Raw genomic sequence first — 20,148 nt, 5'->3', positions numbered from 1 at the left:
CAAAATAAAAATCAAATTTGAATACTAATCTTCACAAAAATACTAGCACTCCATTTTTGTTTTTAATATTTTTTCTGAACATCTAACGTAGAACGAAGCAGATAATGACTGTCACTGAGACCTGAGACGTCAAACTAAAATTGAGACAAGTCGCTGATGATGTGTTTAATTCAGCGAAATAACTGAAAAAGCTTGCTAATTAGATTCTTACTATGTTTTTGCTTTACTGCTAGTGTATAAATTGTCATAGAAATGAATTTCAATGCTTCCAGAAATGGTGAGTGCTTGCTCGTGTCTTGTTCTAATTCATGTGGTTATTCATCTATCAGTAAAGTTGATGACCTTTTCGTGGGTGCATTTCCTCAGTGGGTCAGGCCGGAGGTCTACGGAAGGCGAAGCGGGTGAGCGACGTGGCGGCGATGGGCGCTCCAGCCCCGCAGCCGCCGGCTTACAGCCCAGCGCCCGGCTTTAGCCCTCCGCCGTCCTATAGCCCGACGTTTGGCGCGCCGCCGCACCAGGAGGGTATTCAGCTTGACGCGGGACAGGACTTCGGCGCGCCACAGCAGCCACCTAGTGAGAACTTGCGCTAGAACTAAAACAACTGGCTAATTTGTCTGATGTCATGTTTACTGACTCATGCTGGAACATGTTGATTCCATAACATAAACATAAATTAGAAGAATTAAGGTTCATTTGGGAATTTGAGTTCTGGGTGCACAGTCGAGGTCTGACTCCATTGCAATAAAGTGAAAAATGTATATACACCATGTTTTTATTGAATTCATACAATTATTAGCTTTGGTTATACTCTTAACCTTATTTGTTCAAAGATTTCTATGACATCTCCTCCTATAATATTGGTAAAGATAGTCACATAGCCATATTTGCCCAAATACAATGGTAATAAAATTTTCAGATTATGGTTACATGGGAGGATACCCTCAGTCTCCGATGGCTGCCATGGCCTCACCAGGTCAGATAGGCTCCATGTTGCAACAACCTGTTGTGCAGGTATGTACTATCACTTTTAGGTGGCAAGAAGAAGACTTTTAGTTTAAGTTTGACCATTTCTGCCAGTAGAAAAAGGCAGGAAAGTTAAAAAATGTAGGGGCAGGGTTATATTTTTCACTACTTGAGGTGTACCTCTCCATGGGTTACTCCAAGTACTGGAGAATTATCGAAATAAAATTTCTACAATTTAATGTACCTGTTTTGTTTACTCATATTATTATTGTTCTATCAATAAACTGTATAGTTGTTTGCAGAGAAAAATATCGCACCTAATGGATCATAATTTTGTTTTTTGGCAAATTTTTATATTCTGTGCTCTTCCTGTACCTTGTAACTGTTTGGCTGTAGGTGCCATTGAGTCAAAGTATTTCAAATGTAGTTGCATATGTTCTGCCCTGTTTAGTGGAGTCACTTGATTCTTGAATGTAGCCTTTTATTAAAGTATGGATATGGACGCTAAGCATGAAGAATTTCATACTTTGACCTACCATTACTCGTCTTAATGAAAGTCATAATGACCAAATTTATACTGTTGTGAGACATACTAACATTGAATAATTTTACGGTTTAGACTCACTTGTATTAATTCACTCGCGCGACATGTTTCCGAGAGCCTAGGTCTCCTTTCTCAAGCACTAACAGTGACTTAATACAAGTGAGTCTAAACCGTAAAATTATTCAGTCATAATGACCAACCAAAAACCGCACTTATTTGCTTAGAAATTGTTCTGGTAGGGCTGCCCCATTGCGTGCAGCTTTAGTCGACAATATTCTTTTTATTTAATTTTTTTTTCAAAGGTACATACATAATCAATTTTAAAGTTACTCACCAAACTACTTAAAATACAATATGTTGGCGAGACAACGCTAATTTTTTACAATTTTACGTACCTATTTAAGTTGCTATCATTCTAAAGCTTACCCTAAATTTAAAGTTAAAGTTACATTACAAAACAATGTTACAGAAAGAAAATGTAAATGTTTATTATGACAGGACATGGCGCTGCAGTACGGCAACCAGCTAGCGGCGGCGGGGCGCGAGGCCGTGCAGCGGGAAATAGGCCGCTACGTGCCGGTCGCGCGGCTGCGGTACTACTTCGCCGTGGACACGCGCTACGTGCTGCGGAAGCTCATGCTCATACTGTTCCCCTACACCCACAAGGTGCCCTTGCACTCTTATAATTCCGTTTCTCCTCCTGTCACCCCCACGTGAGATTCGCGATTCTTTACCTCTCCCCCCCTCCCCCACTGCCATCCTCACGTAATTAAGTACGCCCCCAAAGTGATTTTCGATATACCTACTCATCATCATCATCATCATCTCAGCCATAAGACGTCCACTGCTGAACATAGGCCTCCCCCTTGGAACTCCATTCGTACCGATTGGACCTACTACCTAGTTAGGAAATTCCAATTCACTCAGAATCCACCTAATGTAAGTGTTCAAAATAAGGTGCCCGTTCAACACCCGGCCTTTATCTCCGCATTTTTAGGGTTCCGTACCCAAAGGGTAAAACGGGACCCTATTACTAAGGCTCCGCTGTCCGTCCGTCCGTCCGTCTGTCACCAGGCTGTATCTCACGAACCGTTTCTGTTGCCGCTATAACAACAAATACTAAAAAGTACGGAACCCTCGGTGGGCGAGTCCGACTCGCACTTGTCTGGTTTTTTTAACGTTAGCTATATAGCTATTATTTACTATTTGTAATTTTCAGGAGTGGATGGTAAAATACGACCAAGAGAGCCCCGTCCAACCACGCTACGACCTGAACGCACCAGACCTGTACCTGCCGGCCATGGGCTACGTGACCTACGTACTGTTGGCCGGGTTCATGCTGGGTCAGTATACAAGGCTGCAATAGCCTGGTCTGCTGATGGATGAGTTATAGTTATAGTATAGATTATTTTTTAAACTAATCATTACGAGAGGATGAGGTAGATTTGACATTTGTTTATGAATGATGACATAAATTAATAGCAACAGTTTTATATGAAGCTATTTAAAGTTTTACCAAAGCCCTGCCTGTCTTTTTCCTTGCGAAACTTCTTATCTGCTAGTGAATCTGAACATTTTGTTGATGTTAGTGTTTTGACAGGTTACAGTTTAGCCCTTGTAACGGAAGAAATTTCCTCTAGAATCATAAAGTACTCATGCGAAAATTTACGTTCCTTCTAGGGTATAAGGATGTACGAAAGGTAGTTTTAATATTATTTTTTAATACAGTTGCTCAAAAAGTGCTACTTTACGTAGCTGTTTAGCGTGTGGAAAGTTGGTTATCTCGAACTAGTGCTTTTTACTTTTCCAATTTTTTTAAATTTATACTTGTTCCAATTCACGACTACTTATTGATGAGTGTTAATATTAGTTTCCTTTAAACGTCGTAATCAGCATAAAAACCTACCGTTAATGTAAGAATACGAAAAATATTACATATTTCACATTTAATTACTTTACCTCTTCATCATTATAACACGTTTATTTTTTAATATTCAATATTGAAAATTCCGTTCTTAATAAGTTGACTGAATGGAACGGAATAGCTGCCAAACGCCCATAGATATAATATACTTAAAGACGACGTCTAACCGAGCTGTCACTGTTACCACTTTTGTTTAGTGTACGATTAACAATGTTTTTCTTATTTTTTCGCAACTGTATTAAAAAACGTCGTTCGATACACGTGCAGAAATGTCATTCTTCACTCGTCCCGAGTCTTACCACTCGCCTGCGGCTCGTGGCAAGATATCTCGGTACTCGTGAAGTAATGACATACCTTCCGCACTAGCATCGAAATGTACTATTCTTTTCTCAGGTCTCCAGCACCGTTTCTCCCCCGAACAAATCAGCATGCAAGCGTCCAGCGCGCTCGCCTACATCGTGTTCGAGATGCTCGTCTACACGGTCACGCTGTACATCACGCACACACACACCAACCTGCGGACGCTGGACCTGCTGGCGTACTCCGGGTACAAGTACACGGCCATGATAGCCAGTCTGTTGGCTGCGCTGGTCGCGGGCCGGACGGGGTACTACAGTATGCTGGGGTACTGTAGTATTGCGCTGTCTTACTTCTTGGTGAGTGTATAATTGTCTATACTCTGGATAATTAGTTGTGACTTCATGTGGTTTTGAAAGAAGATACTTATATACGATTTTTAGGGTTCCGTACGTACCTCAAAAGGAAAAAAAACGGAACCCTTATAGGATCACTCGTGCGTCTGCTCGGCTGTCTGTCTGTCTGTCCGTCTGGCTCAGCCTATTTTCTCCGAAACTACTGGACCAATTTAGTTGAAATTTGGTACACATATGTAAGTTTATGACTCTAAGTTTTATTTTATTTTAGAATAAACAGTTAAGACGTTTGACTCACGTTTCACATAATAAAATACATTGTTAAAAATTGTGTAATGTACGGAACCCTTGGAACGCGAGTACGACTCGCACTTGGCCGGTTTTTGTTAATTTTCTAACTTGTTTCAGGTGAAGACGCTCCGCGTGCAGGTGCTGGCGGGCTCGGCGGCGCCGGAGCCCGCGGCGCCCTACGGCTACGGAGCCCCGTACCCCGGCTCCGCGAACCCCTACGCCGACTCCTACAAGCCCTCCGGCGGCACCAAGCGGCGCGTCTACTTCCTGCTGTTCGTGGCCATCACGCAACCGCTGCTCTGCTGGTGGCTCACCTACCATCTAGTGCCCGCTGCGACCGTGGCGGCTCCGGTGCCGACGCGATAGCGAACCGACTGAACAATGTCAATTGTCTGTAAAAGGAGGCGTTTAAAAAAAAAGAAATCGCCTTGTAGTAGGGTATTAATCTGGGCTATGTTCATTTTAGGCGATACACAAACTGACATCGAAATCTACCGCGGTGAGCGGAGCGATAGATTTAAAAATGTATGCAAGTAAATCACTTCGCTCACCGTGACAGATTGTAATGTCAAAATCGCTTTAAATTTGAGTTTATAGTAAACCTTTCTGTTAATCTGATCAGTACCGTCTTTACCATAAGAGCACACGGGGCCCGAGCCCAAGGCCCCCATCCTCAGGGGGGCCCCGAAGGACAGACAGTAACATTATATATGATTACCTTTAAAATATTAAAAAATTCTTTGCAATAAGCTTCTCGAATTATCAGTTAACAGTTTATATGGTATAATAGCCAATGTTATATTCCTACTAATAATGACCACTCGAGTTGAGCGGGACAATGTGACTGTCGTTACCGTAACGAACCCTGTAATATAAATTAGCAAAGTCGTTAGCGCAAAGCCGATCTCATTTACGAATTATGTACAGTCGGCATCAGATATATCGGAGCGGCCGATGTGCTCGCAAATATCTAATCACGCCTCTATTTTCAAGGCGCTAGAGTGCGCGTTCAGATGTTTTTGAGCACCTCGGCCGCTTCGATATATCTGATGGCGACTGCACATAACAAATATATCGTAGGCAATTTTAAACTGTTTTGAATGTACCTACAGAATTTGTTTTCTCAGAAATCGGCCGTGTCCTAACGACTGCTATTAATTTACTATTAATTGTGTATTAAACCTTTGTAAATAAACACCGTTCCAACGGATTTGATAACATTTTGTAATTTGTATTGACTTCCTACCTCTAGATTTGTATGAAGGTGAACTATAAAAAAAGTTGTTTTTTTAATTTCAGTCATTATCTTAGACCAATAATATGACACTGCTAGAGTCAACGACTTGAATAGAACAATTTGAGGTAGTGTCGTTATAAACGTCATATTTTCATGACATTAATGAATGACATTGTCACACTTTGTCATTACATTTTTTTTTTTTATGAATGGGCTTACTCATGGCCACAGACTAGCCGAGGCGTAGACGTGGCCTACGATGGAGCGAGCTCGCCCAGAAGGTGCCTGTTCACTCTTGATTTGAATGCAACGCAGAGTTAGCTTGGTCCAACCCTACCAGTGGATAAGTCATATTAACTGTGTAATTTAAGTAAAGGCAACCTTAAATATTTAAATACCTGTGTTGCTTTGTTATCTATTGTTTTTAGGTAGATATAGGCATTTTACTTAAATATGTATTCTTTTTTTTTTATTTAAGTGTTTTCATTTTAAACCTTAACTGCATTTAAAATTAGCCAGTCTATTCCCAGTTCATCAATTGGTTTTTATGAAAATTCTGTGTATTTCCAAAATACCCACTGCATTTTGACCGACATTCGGGCTTAACCGCCAATCTCCTATGATTATGATTATAAACGTGTATTTTTACTAATCCTTGCATTATATTAAAAAGCTAGTTTTTTAACATTGTTACATTTATTTCATTCCTTAGATTCCTTACCTGCAGTTAAAATAAAACAAGGGAAGATCAAAACAACATTTAGTCAAACTATATTTTTCCCATAACAAGGAAAGTGCTAAAGTATGAAGCTCCTGTGTAAACAGAACCATTAATGCAAATTGGTACATAAATAACAATAAAACTATAATGGAATTAAGACGCACGCGTCTATGACCTAATCCAGTAACACAGTCCACCGGCCCGGCCTCGGAGCGGGACGCGCATAGCCGACGGCCAGCTGAGCGAGCGAGATGGAACAACGCTACACCTTGACCTAGTTTCTAGCTCTTGAATTGACGCCTCCCCACATTAGCGCGTCGTTTTTAAGCACTAGAAAACATTGTTCAATACCCATTATGAGAGATGAGTCGTGTGTCTACGTAATAATATCATAACCAGAATATAACATTTATTTGTGTTCAATATTATACGTTTTTTTTTCTTATTTCTAGTCATTAGCCACCTTACAGTATTGAATATTGATGTATTCTGTCGTAAAGTTATGAATAGTAAACAGATTTATCGGCAAATATTCATAATGCCGTCATGTTTTCTAATTACACTCAATAATTTATTCGTAAGTCGCGCAAAAAATATTACGTCAATGCGTCTGAAGTCAGTAACAAGCTCTGGTTGGCTGTGGAACGACCTTGGCGCATTATGTCAAAATAGTGATGTAATCGATTCTTGCTAGTCGATTACTATCACAATCCATCGACTAACCGTACTTGTACTGCTTAATAAAAACCACTGTCAAGCCATTTCCGTCAGTAGAAAAAAGCACCAATTAAAAAAATGTAGGCGCTAAGGGTTATTGATTCATATTGTGCTTGAAAATATTATAGGAATAAGAAGGCAAATAGCTAATATGAAATTAAATTGCTAAAAAAGTACCACTTTAATCAGCTTATCTTCAGGTAAAACATGTTATAATGTTTAATTATGTTCATATTCAGAAAAGTGAAAATAAAAATCTCAACTGAAAGTGCAAAACAAAATCCAAAAATGATCCAAACATTATTTATTAAATGTAAACTTGCAAACCCATTTCGTCAGTAACAGTAAAATCAAAAAATAATACTCATCTGTTTTTTGGGGTGATAATTACTAGTGTAAGAAAAATACGGTATCAGCCTCTGCGTCAGCTCCAGTGACAAGGGACTCTTGCTAAACTGTAGTTTAGAATTCTTATTTGATTGTTTATGAAACTGAATTACGATGCCATGTACGCAGGCAGCTGTAAATTTTATATTTTTATACTGAACATTACATTTACAGCCTAGCCAAAAAGAGTAGAAATTAAAAAGTGGCAACACTGTAGTGTCGTCCCGTTCTCTTGTATATATCGATTTGAAAGGGACGACACTACAGTGTTGCCACTTTTTGTTTTCTACTCTTTTTTGCCAGGCTGTATGTCTAATAAGATTCAGATTAGATAGATTTAATAAAATTGTGTTTCACATCACTAATCTTATCAGCTGGTTGCTGTCAAACTACAATGCTGGCAACACTAGCAAGTGACACCCGCGGCTAGCTTCAGGTTGGCCTAGAGGCCCAGGCAGCGCCACACAACAGTGGCAGTATCGACAAACGTTCACACAACGTTTAGACGTAACAACTCTGTGTCACTTCATTTCTTATTTTAGTAACTAGATCATTTCAAACTTAAATTTTCCTAGTTTTAGTTGTTTAAGTGTTAAGTGTATTTTATGATGTTTTAATAACACGAAGTGCGGCACCCATACATGCAATAGTAGGCAATTACGTAATGGGAATTATTATGCTAGAGAAGTTTAAAGTTTTACCCTGAAATTCAACATGGCCGCTGACACAGGAATGGATACTTGCTCCAGTCCGGAGATCACGGACTCCAGAAAGCGCCCGCTGGACGGGGACTCTGAGAATGGCGACGTCAAGAGGTCGCACTTCAGCTCCGGTGAGTGGCGCCTTCCTGTACTCACTATACCTGCCTACCTACTACTACTAAAACATAGGTATGTTGTTTTTACTTGAATGCGTAAACTTCGAGTGACTAGGGCCTAACATTGACCTGGCGAACTTGCGGCTCTGCAGCGCCAACCCACTCTGACTAGATTCTTATCAGAATTAATTGCTGCTATCAGTTCGACCTCTTTAATTGCGCCGTGTCGACTCTCGGCTCCGAAATAATTTCGACTGTTTTGATTGATAAGAAACGAGGTTGATCCGTGTTTGTGCACTTTAAATTTAGCGTTTGAAGTTTCGCAGTAGGCTGTCTGAGCCGTCAACGCCGAAACTAGTTTTATTGCATTAACGCGAAGCATTAATCCCTGTGTTGATAAGGCTAGCGCAGAGCGGTTCACTTAATTTATCAAAGCAATTCGACATTGGTCGATAAGAACTTGACGTATTGTGCAATCTTGTGATACTGTAGTAGTATAATGTATGCAATGTTAAAAGAGAGTCGTTGTTTTTTAGTGCAAGACCTGGTGACGGCCTTGCCTCTGGCCAACGGCCATGGAAATATTACGTCTCATTTCGGTGAGTCGTCAGTCTACAATGTCTACATCTCTCGCTCCTCATCGGCTTTGTGGTTGTTGTGGCGCATGCTGCGGGCGCTGCTCCGCTCACCGCTCCTCCGGCTCACAGCCCGCTCACCCCATCACACTCTGCCAACACATTCACTCAAGACTCATTCCATTAGGTTAATACTTACTGCTAGATCATATTTATTTATGCAACTATTATCACTTCCTGTAAGTCCTTTTATGAATAAGAATGAGATAACACAGTAGTGACAATGTCAACACAAGGCAAGTGTCATGGGGCAGGCGGGACCTGTGTGTGGAGGCGGGGGTGCAGCCCTGCTCCCGCTGGTGTCCCGCCATGTTGCAGCTCACGCGTCCATCATGGCTTAGTCGCCGCATCGTTGGTGTGATCACTCAGTGTACAGTTTTCGACCATTATTATTTGGTTACTCGCAATCTATTCTTCTTGAAATTTTTTATTTCACATCTAAGCTTTTAATTTGCTTTATTTATTTGAGAGTCATACATCTTCTGAACTAACAAACAATTCAAACTTAACATTTATTTGCATTATCATTATTCAGTAACGTCACCTCAGTAAGTATTTGGCCATCTGTTTATTTTGGTAGTCCAGTTGTCAGCGAACACAGCATGTAGGAGCATAGATTGGCACATTATCCATTAATTTATAAATTATAATACTAATGTAACTCAATGTATGAATGAAAATTGTTATTATGTTTAAATTGTTGCTGTTTATTGTTGATATGTAATCAAAATTGTAAGCAAAAAATCTAGCTAACTAAGTTGTGTGAAGGTCTCGCTCGTGATGGCTGGCAAGGTCATTGCCGGCTGTGCACTGCAGACGTGTGCGCTGATAAGACACCTATTGTTTGTGGCGTAAGGTTGTGTTTAGTTTGCGTGGTGGTCGCCTGTGTTGAAGGTTTCGTAGGAGTCGGTGCAAGGTGTATGGTCGTGTCGTGGGCTTGCGTCATGAGCGCATAGCTCCGGCGTGCCTCACCGATGGGTGGCACACTTGAGCTAGGACTTGCTAATAACTTTTTTTTACATACTAAATAGGTTTAAAAAACTTGTTATTTTGACTAACCATTCAAAATGACCACTTCCTTGTTATCGTCGAATGTAACTTACCCACGTTTCTCTCCAAGTTAGGCAAGCCACTATTTGTAAAAAATGTCGTCATGTTTTGCTTTCTTCGGAAGTTCCGTATAAGGCCTGTCCCCGATAAAAAGTGGTCAGCATTTAATAAAAAAAATATATAAAATAAAAGACAACTGACATCTGTCAGTTTGATTGTTAAATAGCGGGAAGAATAAACTATCGTTTAGGGCTATTTGGAGTTTATAAATTCGTAACATTTATAAAATGTCGTCTAGCCAACTGGACATCCGAAAAAAGATCGTGTACACCTACAACCAAAATGTCGGTATATCGCAAGGAAAGTTAGCCAAATTATTAAAAGTTCCGAAGTCAACCGTGCAAAAGGTATTGGCTAACTATCAGTCCAGATTGTCTGTTTCAAGAAAAGGTGGTTCGGGTAGAAAACGCGGTCCTGCTGATAAAACTAAGGCAAAAAAAGTAATCGAGCATTTTAAGAAGAATCCAACTCTCTCTGTCCGTGACGTCGCCAGAAAATGTAAGGTATCGAAATCGTATGTCCAAAAAATCAAGCAGCGTGCAGGTTTACGATCGTACAAGGCAACTACAGGTCCTAATCGCGATGCTACAAAGGATAAATTATGTAAAACCCGGGCTCGAAAGTTGTATACAAAATATTTGACGAAGTTTGGTTGTATTTTGATGGACGACGAAACATACGTGAAAGCAGATTTTAAGCAATTACCAGGTTTGCAGTTCTATGTGGCAAATCAAAGAGGGAATGCCGATAAAAAATTTACAACAAAAAAACTTGATAAATTTGCAAAAAAATTCCTTGTCTGGCAAGCCATCTGTACATGTGGTCAAAAAAGCAAATCGTTTGTTACTACGGGTACGATTAACCAATCCATTTACACGAAAGAGTGTTTGAAAAAACGTTTATTGCCGTTTATAAGAAACCACACCGAGCCTGTCATATTCTGGCCTGATTTAGCGTCCTCACATTATGCCAAATCTGTTTTAGAATGGTACACTGAAAATAATATCTCCTTTGACCCGAAATTAGCAAATCCACCAAACTGCCCAGAACTCCGGCCTGTAGAGCATTATTGGGCAATAATGAAAAGAAAATTGAAAAATAGTGGTAAAATTGCTACAAATGAGCAACAGTTCAAAAGAATGTGGGATACGACATGTAAAAAGGTCACCGAAAGTGATGTACAGAGATTGATGGAAGGAGTCCGAAGCAAAGTCAGGGCATTTTACCAGTGTTAATTTGTTAAACAGGAGGTTTATTAATTTTAAAGAACACTAATAAAACTTTAATTTAAATAGCCCATGAAATTGTTTTTCTTAGTTTTTTTTCTAATTTGTCGTTGTAACACCGACCACTTTTTTTCGTGGACGGGCTTTAGTCGCCAGTCGCCTCATTATACGAAATTTCCTTTAATCAATCTTACTGCCTAATATTTGCCTGTATAAAAGGCTGAATCTACATAATTTTTTACTTGCTGACATGACTGTTTTATGGTGATAGACATGGAATACAGAAATCTAGGCTGCAATCTTATAAATTCCTAGAAATGTTGACATTTTTTGGCAAAAGGATTAAGCAATTACCTACCTAAGACTGCTCTTTATATCGATCTTTTAAGGGCAGAGATCCCTATTAGGGGTCTTAGCGTCGCGAGGCTTAGCCCGCGGAGGCACTTATCTGAGTTCCGTGAGCCGTGACATCATGGCGGGCGCGGTAATCCACGAGTGATAGATTTGCCCAAATGTCAAGGGAACTTCGCGGGAAATCAATGTCGAGTGTCGCTGGCTTCTTGATTACATCAAGTTTAAGAAACTTATGTGATCAATAGCGACATTTGACTGACGAAATGTAGACCGCCTGTAAAGGCCTCCTCCTCCTTCTAATAGACTTTTAGAGGGCTGAAGTGTTATTTCAATTTCTTTTTTGTGATTTTTAAAGTTCACCCCCGAATGGTCCCATGTAAGCTGGTTACCCATTTTTTCTATCTTGTAGCACCATCATTCTGCATCATTTCAGCAATTCTTAGCGTTATCTGATCACGGGAAAATACTTACCTACTCCAAATACACCGGCGTTATTATAGAGTAAAACACGAGTAAAAGAAAAATATCAATAGCGCTGACCATGTAATATTGGTGTACAAATATCGTAGGTAAATGACTAACACGCCCCTCGGGACGACCGTCGCCGCGGCTCGTTATTAATTGCAGTTTGTATGCATCAGATGGTCGTTATCGTCAATTTATGATGGCTGCATTAGCCATGCATGTAAACACGACTCTGGTTGACATTGATGCTAGTTGTGCAATCGTTTGGCTGTTTATTAGGAATCATCCGGAACAACAATGTGAATACCTGTGGTTATTTATTTATATTCTATGAGGATATCAGTTTTTTTCGTATTGGATCTTGCTGACTTAGGTTTTTTTCAGGATCTATAACTTTAATAAAACTTGTCGTTCTTTCGACTAAATTATTAGGTTTTTATTCATTCTTCGAGTGTCTTTAGCTAGAGGTTCAAAGGATTATTATATTACCTATACCATCAGTCAAGCCGTGTCGAAAATACAAATATGTATGTTAAAAAGCTGACCCCGTGTTCTTGGTGGTTGAGAAAACCTGAATTTAATATTTATGGGCATATTTTATGTTGAGAAGCTCTTGCTTCCCACAGTTCCTACATACAGTCTTCGTCTATATCAGTCTCGGATAGAACAACGCGTCATAACTATCTGCCGGCATGTCATAATACAAATAGAGACGTATCACGTCGCCTAGCAGCCATAGTACAAGCTTTTCTTAGTTTGGGGACTTTGGGGCCAGGTTGATCTGTGCAAGATGTCCCCTAATATTTATTTATTTACATTTTGCGTTGAAAGCTGATCTGCTACAATCTTATTGATATATGTATATGTCTTTTTGTAAAGCTATTAGAGAATGGTACCTATTTTTGAGGCGCAGTCTCATACGGTACTACTGCAGCTGATTACGTAACCATTAGCGTCATCGTTTGTTGTTTCCATTTGCTTGCAAACTAAGAAAAGAAGGAGAAAAAACCCCGGCGCGGATGTAAATCAAGTGAAGTTCCCTTGCGAATTCTCAATTCCGCGGCTAGAAGCATAAAACTGAGGTTTGGCGCAATGAAATGCAAAGTGGTAAATAAAGTGCCCCTCGTACGTGGCCCGCCGCGCCGCTGCAATGCAGCGCTCAAGAGAACGTGAGGCGGCGTTCTGTTTTTATAAAACTTCTATTATGAGGTTCCATTTTCGATTATCCTCATCCTAAATTGAACTTGACTTGATAATATTTCTTACCTACGCGTAATATACTGTAGTCAGATTGTTTTGTAAATGCGTGTTCTGTCGCCATCAAATAGGATAGGTAGTTAAGTAGTGGTACTAGTAGTATTAGTAGTAATCACGTTATTGTACACAAATTACACAACACAGGTGTACGTAAAATTTACAGAAATTCAGACACAAAGGCGAACTTATCCCTATAACTTATAAGATAAAGGGATCTCTTCCAGCTTACAGTCAGATTATAGGTACAGTCATCAGCAATAGTATCTTACACAACTAGGGCCGCAAAAATATGTGACACGTTCTTATTTGGAGCGCAATAAGAGCGCGTCATATATTTTTGCGGCCCTAGTTGTGTATTGCTGATGACTGACCTACAGTCAAGGAATTTCATTACGACACTAACACTTTAAACTCTCGCGTTTGGTACACATATTTAATTACACAAACGGTTCTACCGCGATATAACAACAACAATAAAATTTTCCTTTGACACAGTGAGTAGTAATATGAATTCCGCTATTAGGGGTCTCATTTCTAGAGATAACACTCTACTCGCCCTCAAAGAAAGCACTCGCTCCGCTCCTCGCTTATCGTAGGCGGTGGGGCTGCGAAGGCCCACGACGATTTCCGCAAACACCTTCCGAGTGCTGGAAACTGGAGCTGAAGTAATTCGCAGCGCCGGACGCGAAACGAAATCGTAGCAAAACGGCGCGCACCGGAAGGGCTGAAAGCGCCACGGAGCTCTGAAAAGCGCCACGGGCCTCTGAAAAGGCAGCGTTTAGGAACTCCACCTTACAAGAAAGTCGCAAATTTAAACAAGTCCGACACGTCGTTAAGTCCTTCTTGCTTGAAAAGACATAAATAGGGCAAGCAATCATCTAGAGGCCGTACTTTCGCTCGACGTTTAAGATTTTACGAGAAATAGTTTACACTGCGATCGACGAGAGTAAAAGCCACGTAAAAGCGGTGTTCTACCTTGTAACAATATTTATACGCGATCTTGTGTCCGAGGAGTAAGGTTTAGATTTGTTTACACAGTTGTCAAAGATAAAATTCGCCAAAGACAAGCTACATAATGGGTGCTTCTAAAGAGCTTGCACGGGCTGGGGAGGTGGAATAGTGCCAACGGGGCGCGCGTGTCTCGTTCAATCGGTGTGCATATGCATAGAACATAGAATGACGTTAATTTAAAAATGTTGTTACATCGTATTATTTATGTACTGTTTCTTGGCTACGATTCGGGATGTTAGAGAAATTGGTTGTGTCGTAAAACGTTTGATGGTCGCGTAGTAATAGTAGATGTAGGTGCGGCATGGTCTGTTCAGATTAATCAGAAACTAATGTGACATAGGTTATCAATTGCAACTCTTTCTTCTATATACCGCACCCTACTTCGCTGGCAAAGTTAAAGATACATTGATCTTAGTAATAGTGCAATAAGCCCAATATGGCCATAATAGTAAATATACCTTAAATAGGTAGGAACATAAAATCGCCAGCTGGGGTCACCCTTTACTTGGTCAAAAAAGTGTTAGAGAACCTTTGGGCGTAGTAACTGGTTAATAACGATAAGCAAAATAAATATAATATTATTACTTCACTTTTCGCTTAATACTATCACTATTATTTCTGTAAATGAAACCTCCGGGCGATATAATTACTTTAAATCTTACAATTTAAATACTTGCTCAACGGTTCGCCTGTTGGTTGTTGATTCAGCTTGATAGCTTGAACACCTATTAACTGTACGTACAATTACCAAATGAAATGTTTTGATTAAGTACTACGTACTAGGTGGTCACAGACGAATTCAGTTCGTTTAATCCACTCGCCATCATTGTCAGAGTAGAGTAACATCCAGAGATGTGACTTATTTGAAATACTTGTATTTAAAATGCAAATACAAAATGCAAAATACCTATTTTGTATTTTGTATTTAAATACCTTTTGAAGAAAACTATTTTGTATTTTATTTTAAATAGTTTTTGGGACCTATTTTCTATTTTCAAAATACAAAATACTTTACAGTAGGTAGGTAATGTAGGTAGGAGTTACAATCTCTTCTGATATTACAATCCTGGCAACTCTCTCATTCTTTTAACATGGAACTGTTGAATCTGTTTAGTAACGTCGCACATGACCACAAGGGTAGCGAGTGGTTAACAAAGTGGAATCTTGAGTGTTGGGAGGGTTTCAAGGCACGAGACGAGAACAAACTTTTCTGCCCTGGTGAAACACAAACGAAACGTTTTCATCACACTAACGAGAGGCATTATACTAGCTGTGAAACATTACAAAGTAATGCTTTTAAAAGTTGGCCGATAAAAACCATCATTCCTACCTACATCCTACCGGTTAATATGAGCAAACAACTAGAAATTTGCACTTTAGATAGAGGATTGATTTCAAAGAATAAAGAGAGTCTTTTCAACTCGGAAATTCCGAGTAATACTTTTTAATTCAGACTAGGTATTCACTACTCAGGGTACCTTTTATTGAAAAGTATTTGTATTTTAAAAAAGTATTTTGAAAATACCTATTTCGTATTTTGTATTTAAATACAAATTCAAAAACTATTTTGTATTTTGCATTTGAAATAGTATTATCAAGGAAGTATTTGTATTTTGTATTTAAATACTTTTTATAAAGTATTTTTCGCATCTCTGGTAACATCTAAGAGTTCTGACACTTGTGACAATTTACTGTCCCAGTAGAAAACATATATGTTACGTGCATAGAGTCAGCATTGCGAATTTTATCCATTAACTTTTACATCAAGCTAACTCTTCACATATAATAGGTACTTAATACTTTGCAGTGATAGATTTTGGTAGTACTACCATAAACGTCAAAATTGGACGTTTACTTACATACTTGGTCACTTCAAAGTCTGTGCAAAGTTAGTTTGACGGTATCTACCGCTCTACTATACTAACCGCAATACTATAGTTCGTTTTTTTTAGCATTAGAAAGAACTTGAAATAAGGTAAGCGATCTTGGCATGTCGTTTAATTGAAAAACGCTTTTTAAAAATCAGTAACTATACTTATGAAAGCAATAGAATATAAATGATCGTATTAGATTCATAATTGTTACGTATTTGCCGTAACTTATTTTTAAAATTTGTTTTTCAATTAAAAGACACATCAAGATAGACCTAATTTCTAATGCTAAAAAAAACGAAGTATAAGTGGCGGCATAATGATATCACTATATCACTTTCATGCTTGTTCGGTCCCAGCGCTACTGAAAGAGATGCCATTAGAACTTCTGGATTCTGGGTAACCGCTCGCGCGGCTCGCGACCGACTCCACTGAGGGCCTACCGCGAACACCGAAGTTCGCAAATTGGTGGGCGTCTTTCTACTTTACTCCAGTTAAGGCGTAATTAGAGTGACAGTGAAAGATGCACGCAATTTGCGAACTTAGGTTTTCGCGGTAAAGGTTCCGTCACACAGGCGCGTTTTCCGAGCGGGGCGTGAGCGCGGCGTGAGCGTTTTATATGAAAAAGCAGCGCGCCCCGCTCACGCGCCGCCCGCAAAACGCGCCTGTGTGACGGAGCCTTCAGGCGCTCTGTTATCATTATCGCTCCGGATCTACAATTGGGTCTGCGATAGCGAGTGTAAATTGCCTTATAATTCGCGATAGTTGCTCCTTGCTGATAACGTATCAGCCACGAGAGCTCCGCCTCGAGCCACGGCCTTATCAGCTATTGGTTATTTATACATTTGTTAGACGTTTTTATTTTTACATTATCCACAATCCACACTAATATCTGACAATTCTTGAATCCCATTGCAAAGATATACGGTCTACCGGGTCAGTAGGTTAGGAGTTGCTGTTAGCATTTGTTTTTTTACGTTACTTAAGTTCTTCATTTCAAACATTGGAAATCTCTAGCAAATCTAGCTCCAAATCCAACCAAGTCGATTTATTTCCGGAAATTTGCAATGGTAGTTTAACAATACCATCTCGTAACTGTCCATCGTTAAACCTTATTACAAAAGGCATAAGGTCCACCGAAGAGAATAAAATAAGAGTGTTGCTGTTTGTAGTGTTTGTACTTTATTTATATGTAAAGGAAAAAAACAACCCTCCAAACGTTAACAAACATTGAAAGGAAACTTTATTAAGTAAATAACAAAAGGCAATCATCAATTTAACCAGCAATATGATTGGAACGAAAAGAAATAAAGAATTCAATCGGGGCTCGTTTCATTAGCCTTGCTTGAGAGCACAGGTGTCCGCTCTGGGAGTTCAATAATTCAGGCCTTTAGCTATGAAGGCCCGTTGAAGAATATCGGGCTCGCGATGAAAACTGAGGGCCCGCGAACAACATCGTTCGTTTGTTTCTCTATTTGCCTGTCGCTTGAATATGAATATGCAAGAGCGATAGAGAGGCAGATAAAGAAATTTAGATTTTCGATATTATGGGAACCTAATACGATTTTGTGACTTTGTAGGATATTTGGTGCAAGTGTGAGTACTTAGTTTTAGTTTTCAATTGATACTAGACTAGAGGTAGAGTATATAGGCAGAGACATGGAGTTTCAAGTTTTAAATTAAAAAAATCTACGTCCACTCAGCCTCAACATTTTTATAGCAGCATCAAGCAACTTTTTTGTTTTCGTTTGTAGAAACTTTATTATTAAAATTAGATTTGAATTTGTACTTCGTTTCGTGCTTCAAACATCGGTTTACTAAACAACACATTGCGCTACCAACGATTATAATTACGTGAAAACACGTAATGCTTACACTATTATCTAACGAACAAAAAAGATTCACCTAACACACTGCCATTGAAACTTGTACCGAAATCTAGTTGGCTTAGAGTCTATAAAGGGGGAGCAAGGATAAGTAAGAGTTGTGTATAATATATTTATAACTTAGACCATTTAGTAACTGGAGACCCATTGGCTGTCATTTTCTGTACAAAACAGTCATTTTTGCGGCATCTACAAAAGTTTGCACGATTGTGCAAGGTTTTCGGCAGAGGGATAAGCTAAAATAAAGGCGACTCCGGTTATTAAATGCTCAAAGGTTTATGAGTGTAATCAATGCGTATTGAGTAGCGGAATTGTCACAACAACAACAAGATGCGCGCGCACTAACGGCGAATAACAGTTTTCCAATTTTTCCATGCAGGCACCTACTGATAACTGAAACACTCTTAGGTCCACTTGCACCATTCCACTAACCCGGGGTTAACCGGTTAAATCTGGAGTTACCATGGTTACCAGTACAAGTTGACACTGGATTAACGGTTTAACCGGTTAATCTCGGATTAGTGGGACGGTGCAAGGTGCAAGTGGCGATTAGCTGACCATCGGTGGATTAATTTTATTGTCTTTGCAATAACCTTTATGAATTGCCAGTGCGGGCGGTACCAAAGTCTGGCACTATTCATTCTTATGTGTCAAATATCAAAAATCACGAACAGCTGTAGTGGCTACACTTTCTATAGAATGGTATACAATGAGCATTTGTTTTCATTGCCTTTTGAGCAGCGACTCCAAACTTAGTTTCCCTGGAGCCTGTAATTGGGAGGGTGTCTGCATCTTAGGACGCCGGTACAGTCCGTCTGTATCGGCCCTTAGCACATTCATTGCCACACGGGTTACGCCCATAGCGCGTAGCCACGTCTTTGCCGTATGTAGCGCGCAATCGCTACGAACAGTGTACCCGACAGTCGGGTTCTTGGCCCTAAATGTGTTAGGGTACAAAAGGAATGTATGCAATGGGCACTAATATTCGTGATGCGTGGCTCCCGGAGTGGGACTGTCCATAAATTACGTCATCGATTTTTGGCGATTTTGGACCCCCCCCCCCCCCCCTAAATCATCCAAAATTCATGGTTCGAATGACCCTGTTTCCTCCTACGTCGTGCTACCGTCATCCGATGTCCAGACCCCCCTCCTAATTTGAAATGACGTAATTTATGAATAGCCCCAGTGCCGCATTTTAAAACACTTTTGAGTCAACTACACTTTCACATTTTGGAATTAAGCTCGTAATTAATAGCATGTATCGGACCATGGGTGTTGCGACACACGTGCGACGTTAATAAATCTTCCGCGGCTTCGTTTAATAGTAAAAATAACTACCTTTCGGCAATATCTTAGCTGGCGTACTTTTTTGCCAAATGGTGAATTCCTGCATAAACGTTTAAGATCCGATCCTGCAACTGTGTAGCCAGTTACATCAGTGTAGTAGAGTAATGCTTTATAAACTCTATGGTTAGTATGCAAAATCTTTCCTCTGGGTTCAATTCACTGTACCCATGTTTTAAGACGTATCTACTCGTACGGTGTTTTGTATACTACTTCTCTGGGTTATAATTTCCAAGCCAAAAAACAGGTTTTCAGAAAATTCTAATGAATTCAAATGCTTAAAATAATCGGATTATTCAAATTTTCAAACTCAACAACAACCACATTTGGTACACGAGGGAAGCCGTTTCATCGTTTACCAATATTCGATCCATAAAATCAAACAAAACACACATTGTTATTGTGTGGAGTGCTTTCGCCCGCGGCTTTATCATTTCTGCTTTCCCGTTCCTTTCGGCCTTCCGCCGGATATTGCGGAGGCTCCGTCCCCGCCGCCGTATTAGCTTCACTCCACTTTTACGATGTAATCGTTTGAGAGCCTTTAGGCCTATCGAGAGATTACTCCCAGTCTCTAATTCTCGAAATTACAAACTTGAAGTGGTATAATTAATAACTTTATAAGATCAAGACAATCTTCTTCAATTAATTTACAGGCTTGTTGCAGTTCTTTTGTTACAATCTTTGATCGTTGTAGCAATATTAGCAAAAACAAACGTTATTTCCATAGTGGACTCA

At 39.7% G+C, this 20,148-nt stretch overlaps 2 protein-coding genes across 9 annotated transcripts in view; both read left to right on the top strand.

Moving 5' to 3' along the window:
* Positions 1-129: 129 nt before the first annotated feature.
* The window catches only part of LOC134673460 (protein YIF1B), a 117,982-nt gene continuing 97,963 nt past the window's right edge, over positions 130-20,148 (top strand). The window contains exons 1-7 of one of the 2 annotated variants that reach the window (XR_010099484.1): positions 130-277; positions 367-573; positions 917-1,011; positions 2,006-2,173; positions 2,727-2,850; positions 3,825-4,087; positions 4,493-5,301. Coding sequence is in view for 1 of the 2 variants with exons in the window: in XM_063531456.1 (XP_063387526.1) it covers positions 253-277; positions 367-573; positions 917-1,011; positions 2,006-2,173; positions 2,727-2,850; positions 3,825-4,087; positions 4,493-4,741 (1,131 nt within the window). In the remaining variant the exon portion in view is untranslated. Of the gene's footprint in view, positions 278-366; positions 574-916; positions 1,012-2,005; positions 2,174-2,726; positions 2,851-3,824; positions 4,088-4,492; positions 6,298-20,148 lie in introns of those variants that run through there. The other variant, XM_063531456.1, reaches the window with a different exon arrangement.
* LOC134673459 (RNA-binding protein Pasilla) overlaps positions 7,879-20,148 on the top strand; it is a 96,455-nt gene continuing 84,185 nt past the window's right edge. For 3 of the 7 annotated variants that reach the window (XM_063531450.1, XM_063531455.1, XM_063531452.1), the window contains exons 1-2: positions 7,880-8,269; positions 8,791-8,853. In XM_063531450.1, the coding sequence (XP_063387520.1) occupies positions 8,152-8,269; positions 8,791-8,853 (181 nt within the window). In that variant the 5' untranslated portion in view covers positions 7,880-8,151. Of the gene's footprint in view, positions 8,270-8,790; positions 8,854-20,148 lie in introns of all 7 variants that reach the window. The other 4 variants (XM_063531451.1, XM_063531449.1, XM_063531454.1 and 1 more) reach the window with 2 other exon arrangements.

The sequence above is a fragment of the Cydia fagiglandana genome, chromosome 18, assembly GCF_963556715.1.
Source record: "Cydia fagiglandana chromosome 18, ilCydFagi1.1, whole genome shotgun sequence".
Taxonomy (NCBI): Eukaryota; Metazoa; Arthropoda; class Insecta; order Lepidoptera; family Tortricidae; genus Cydia; species Cydia fagiglandana.
The sequence above is the reverse complement of the archived record's forward strand: the minus strand, read 5'-3'. Positions and strand labels throughout refer to the sequence as shown.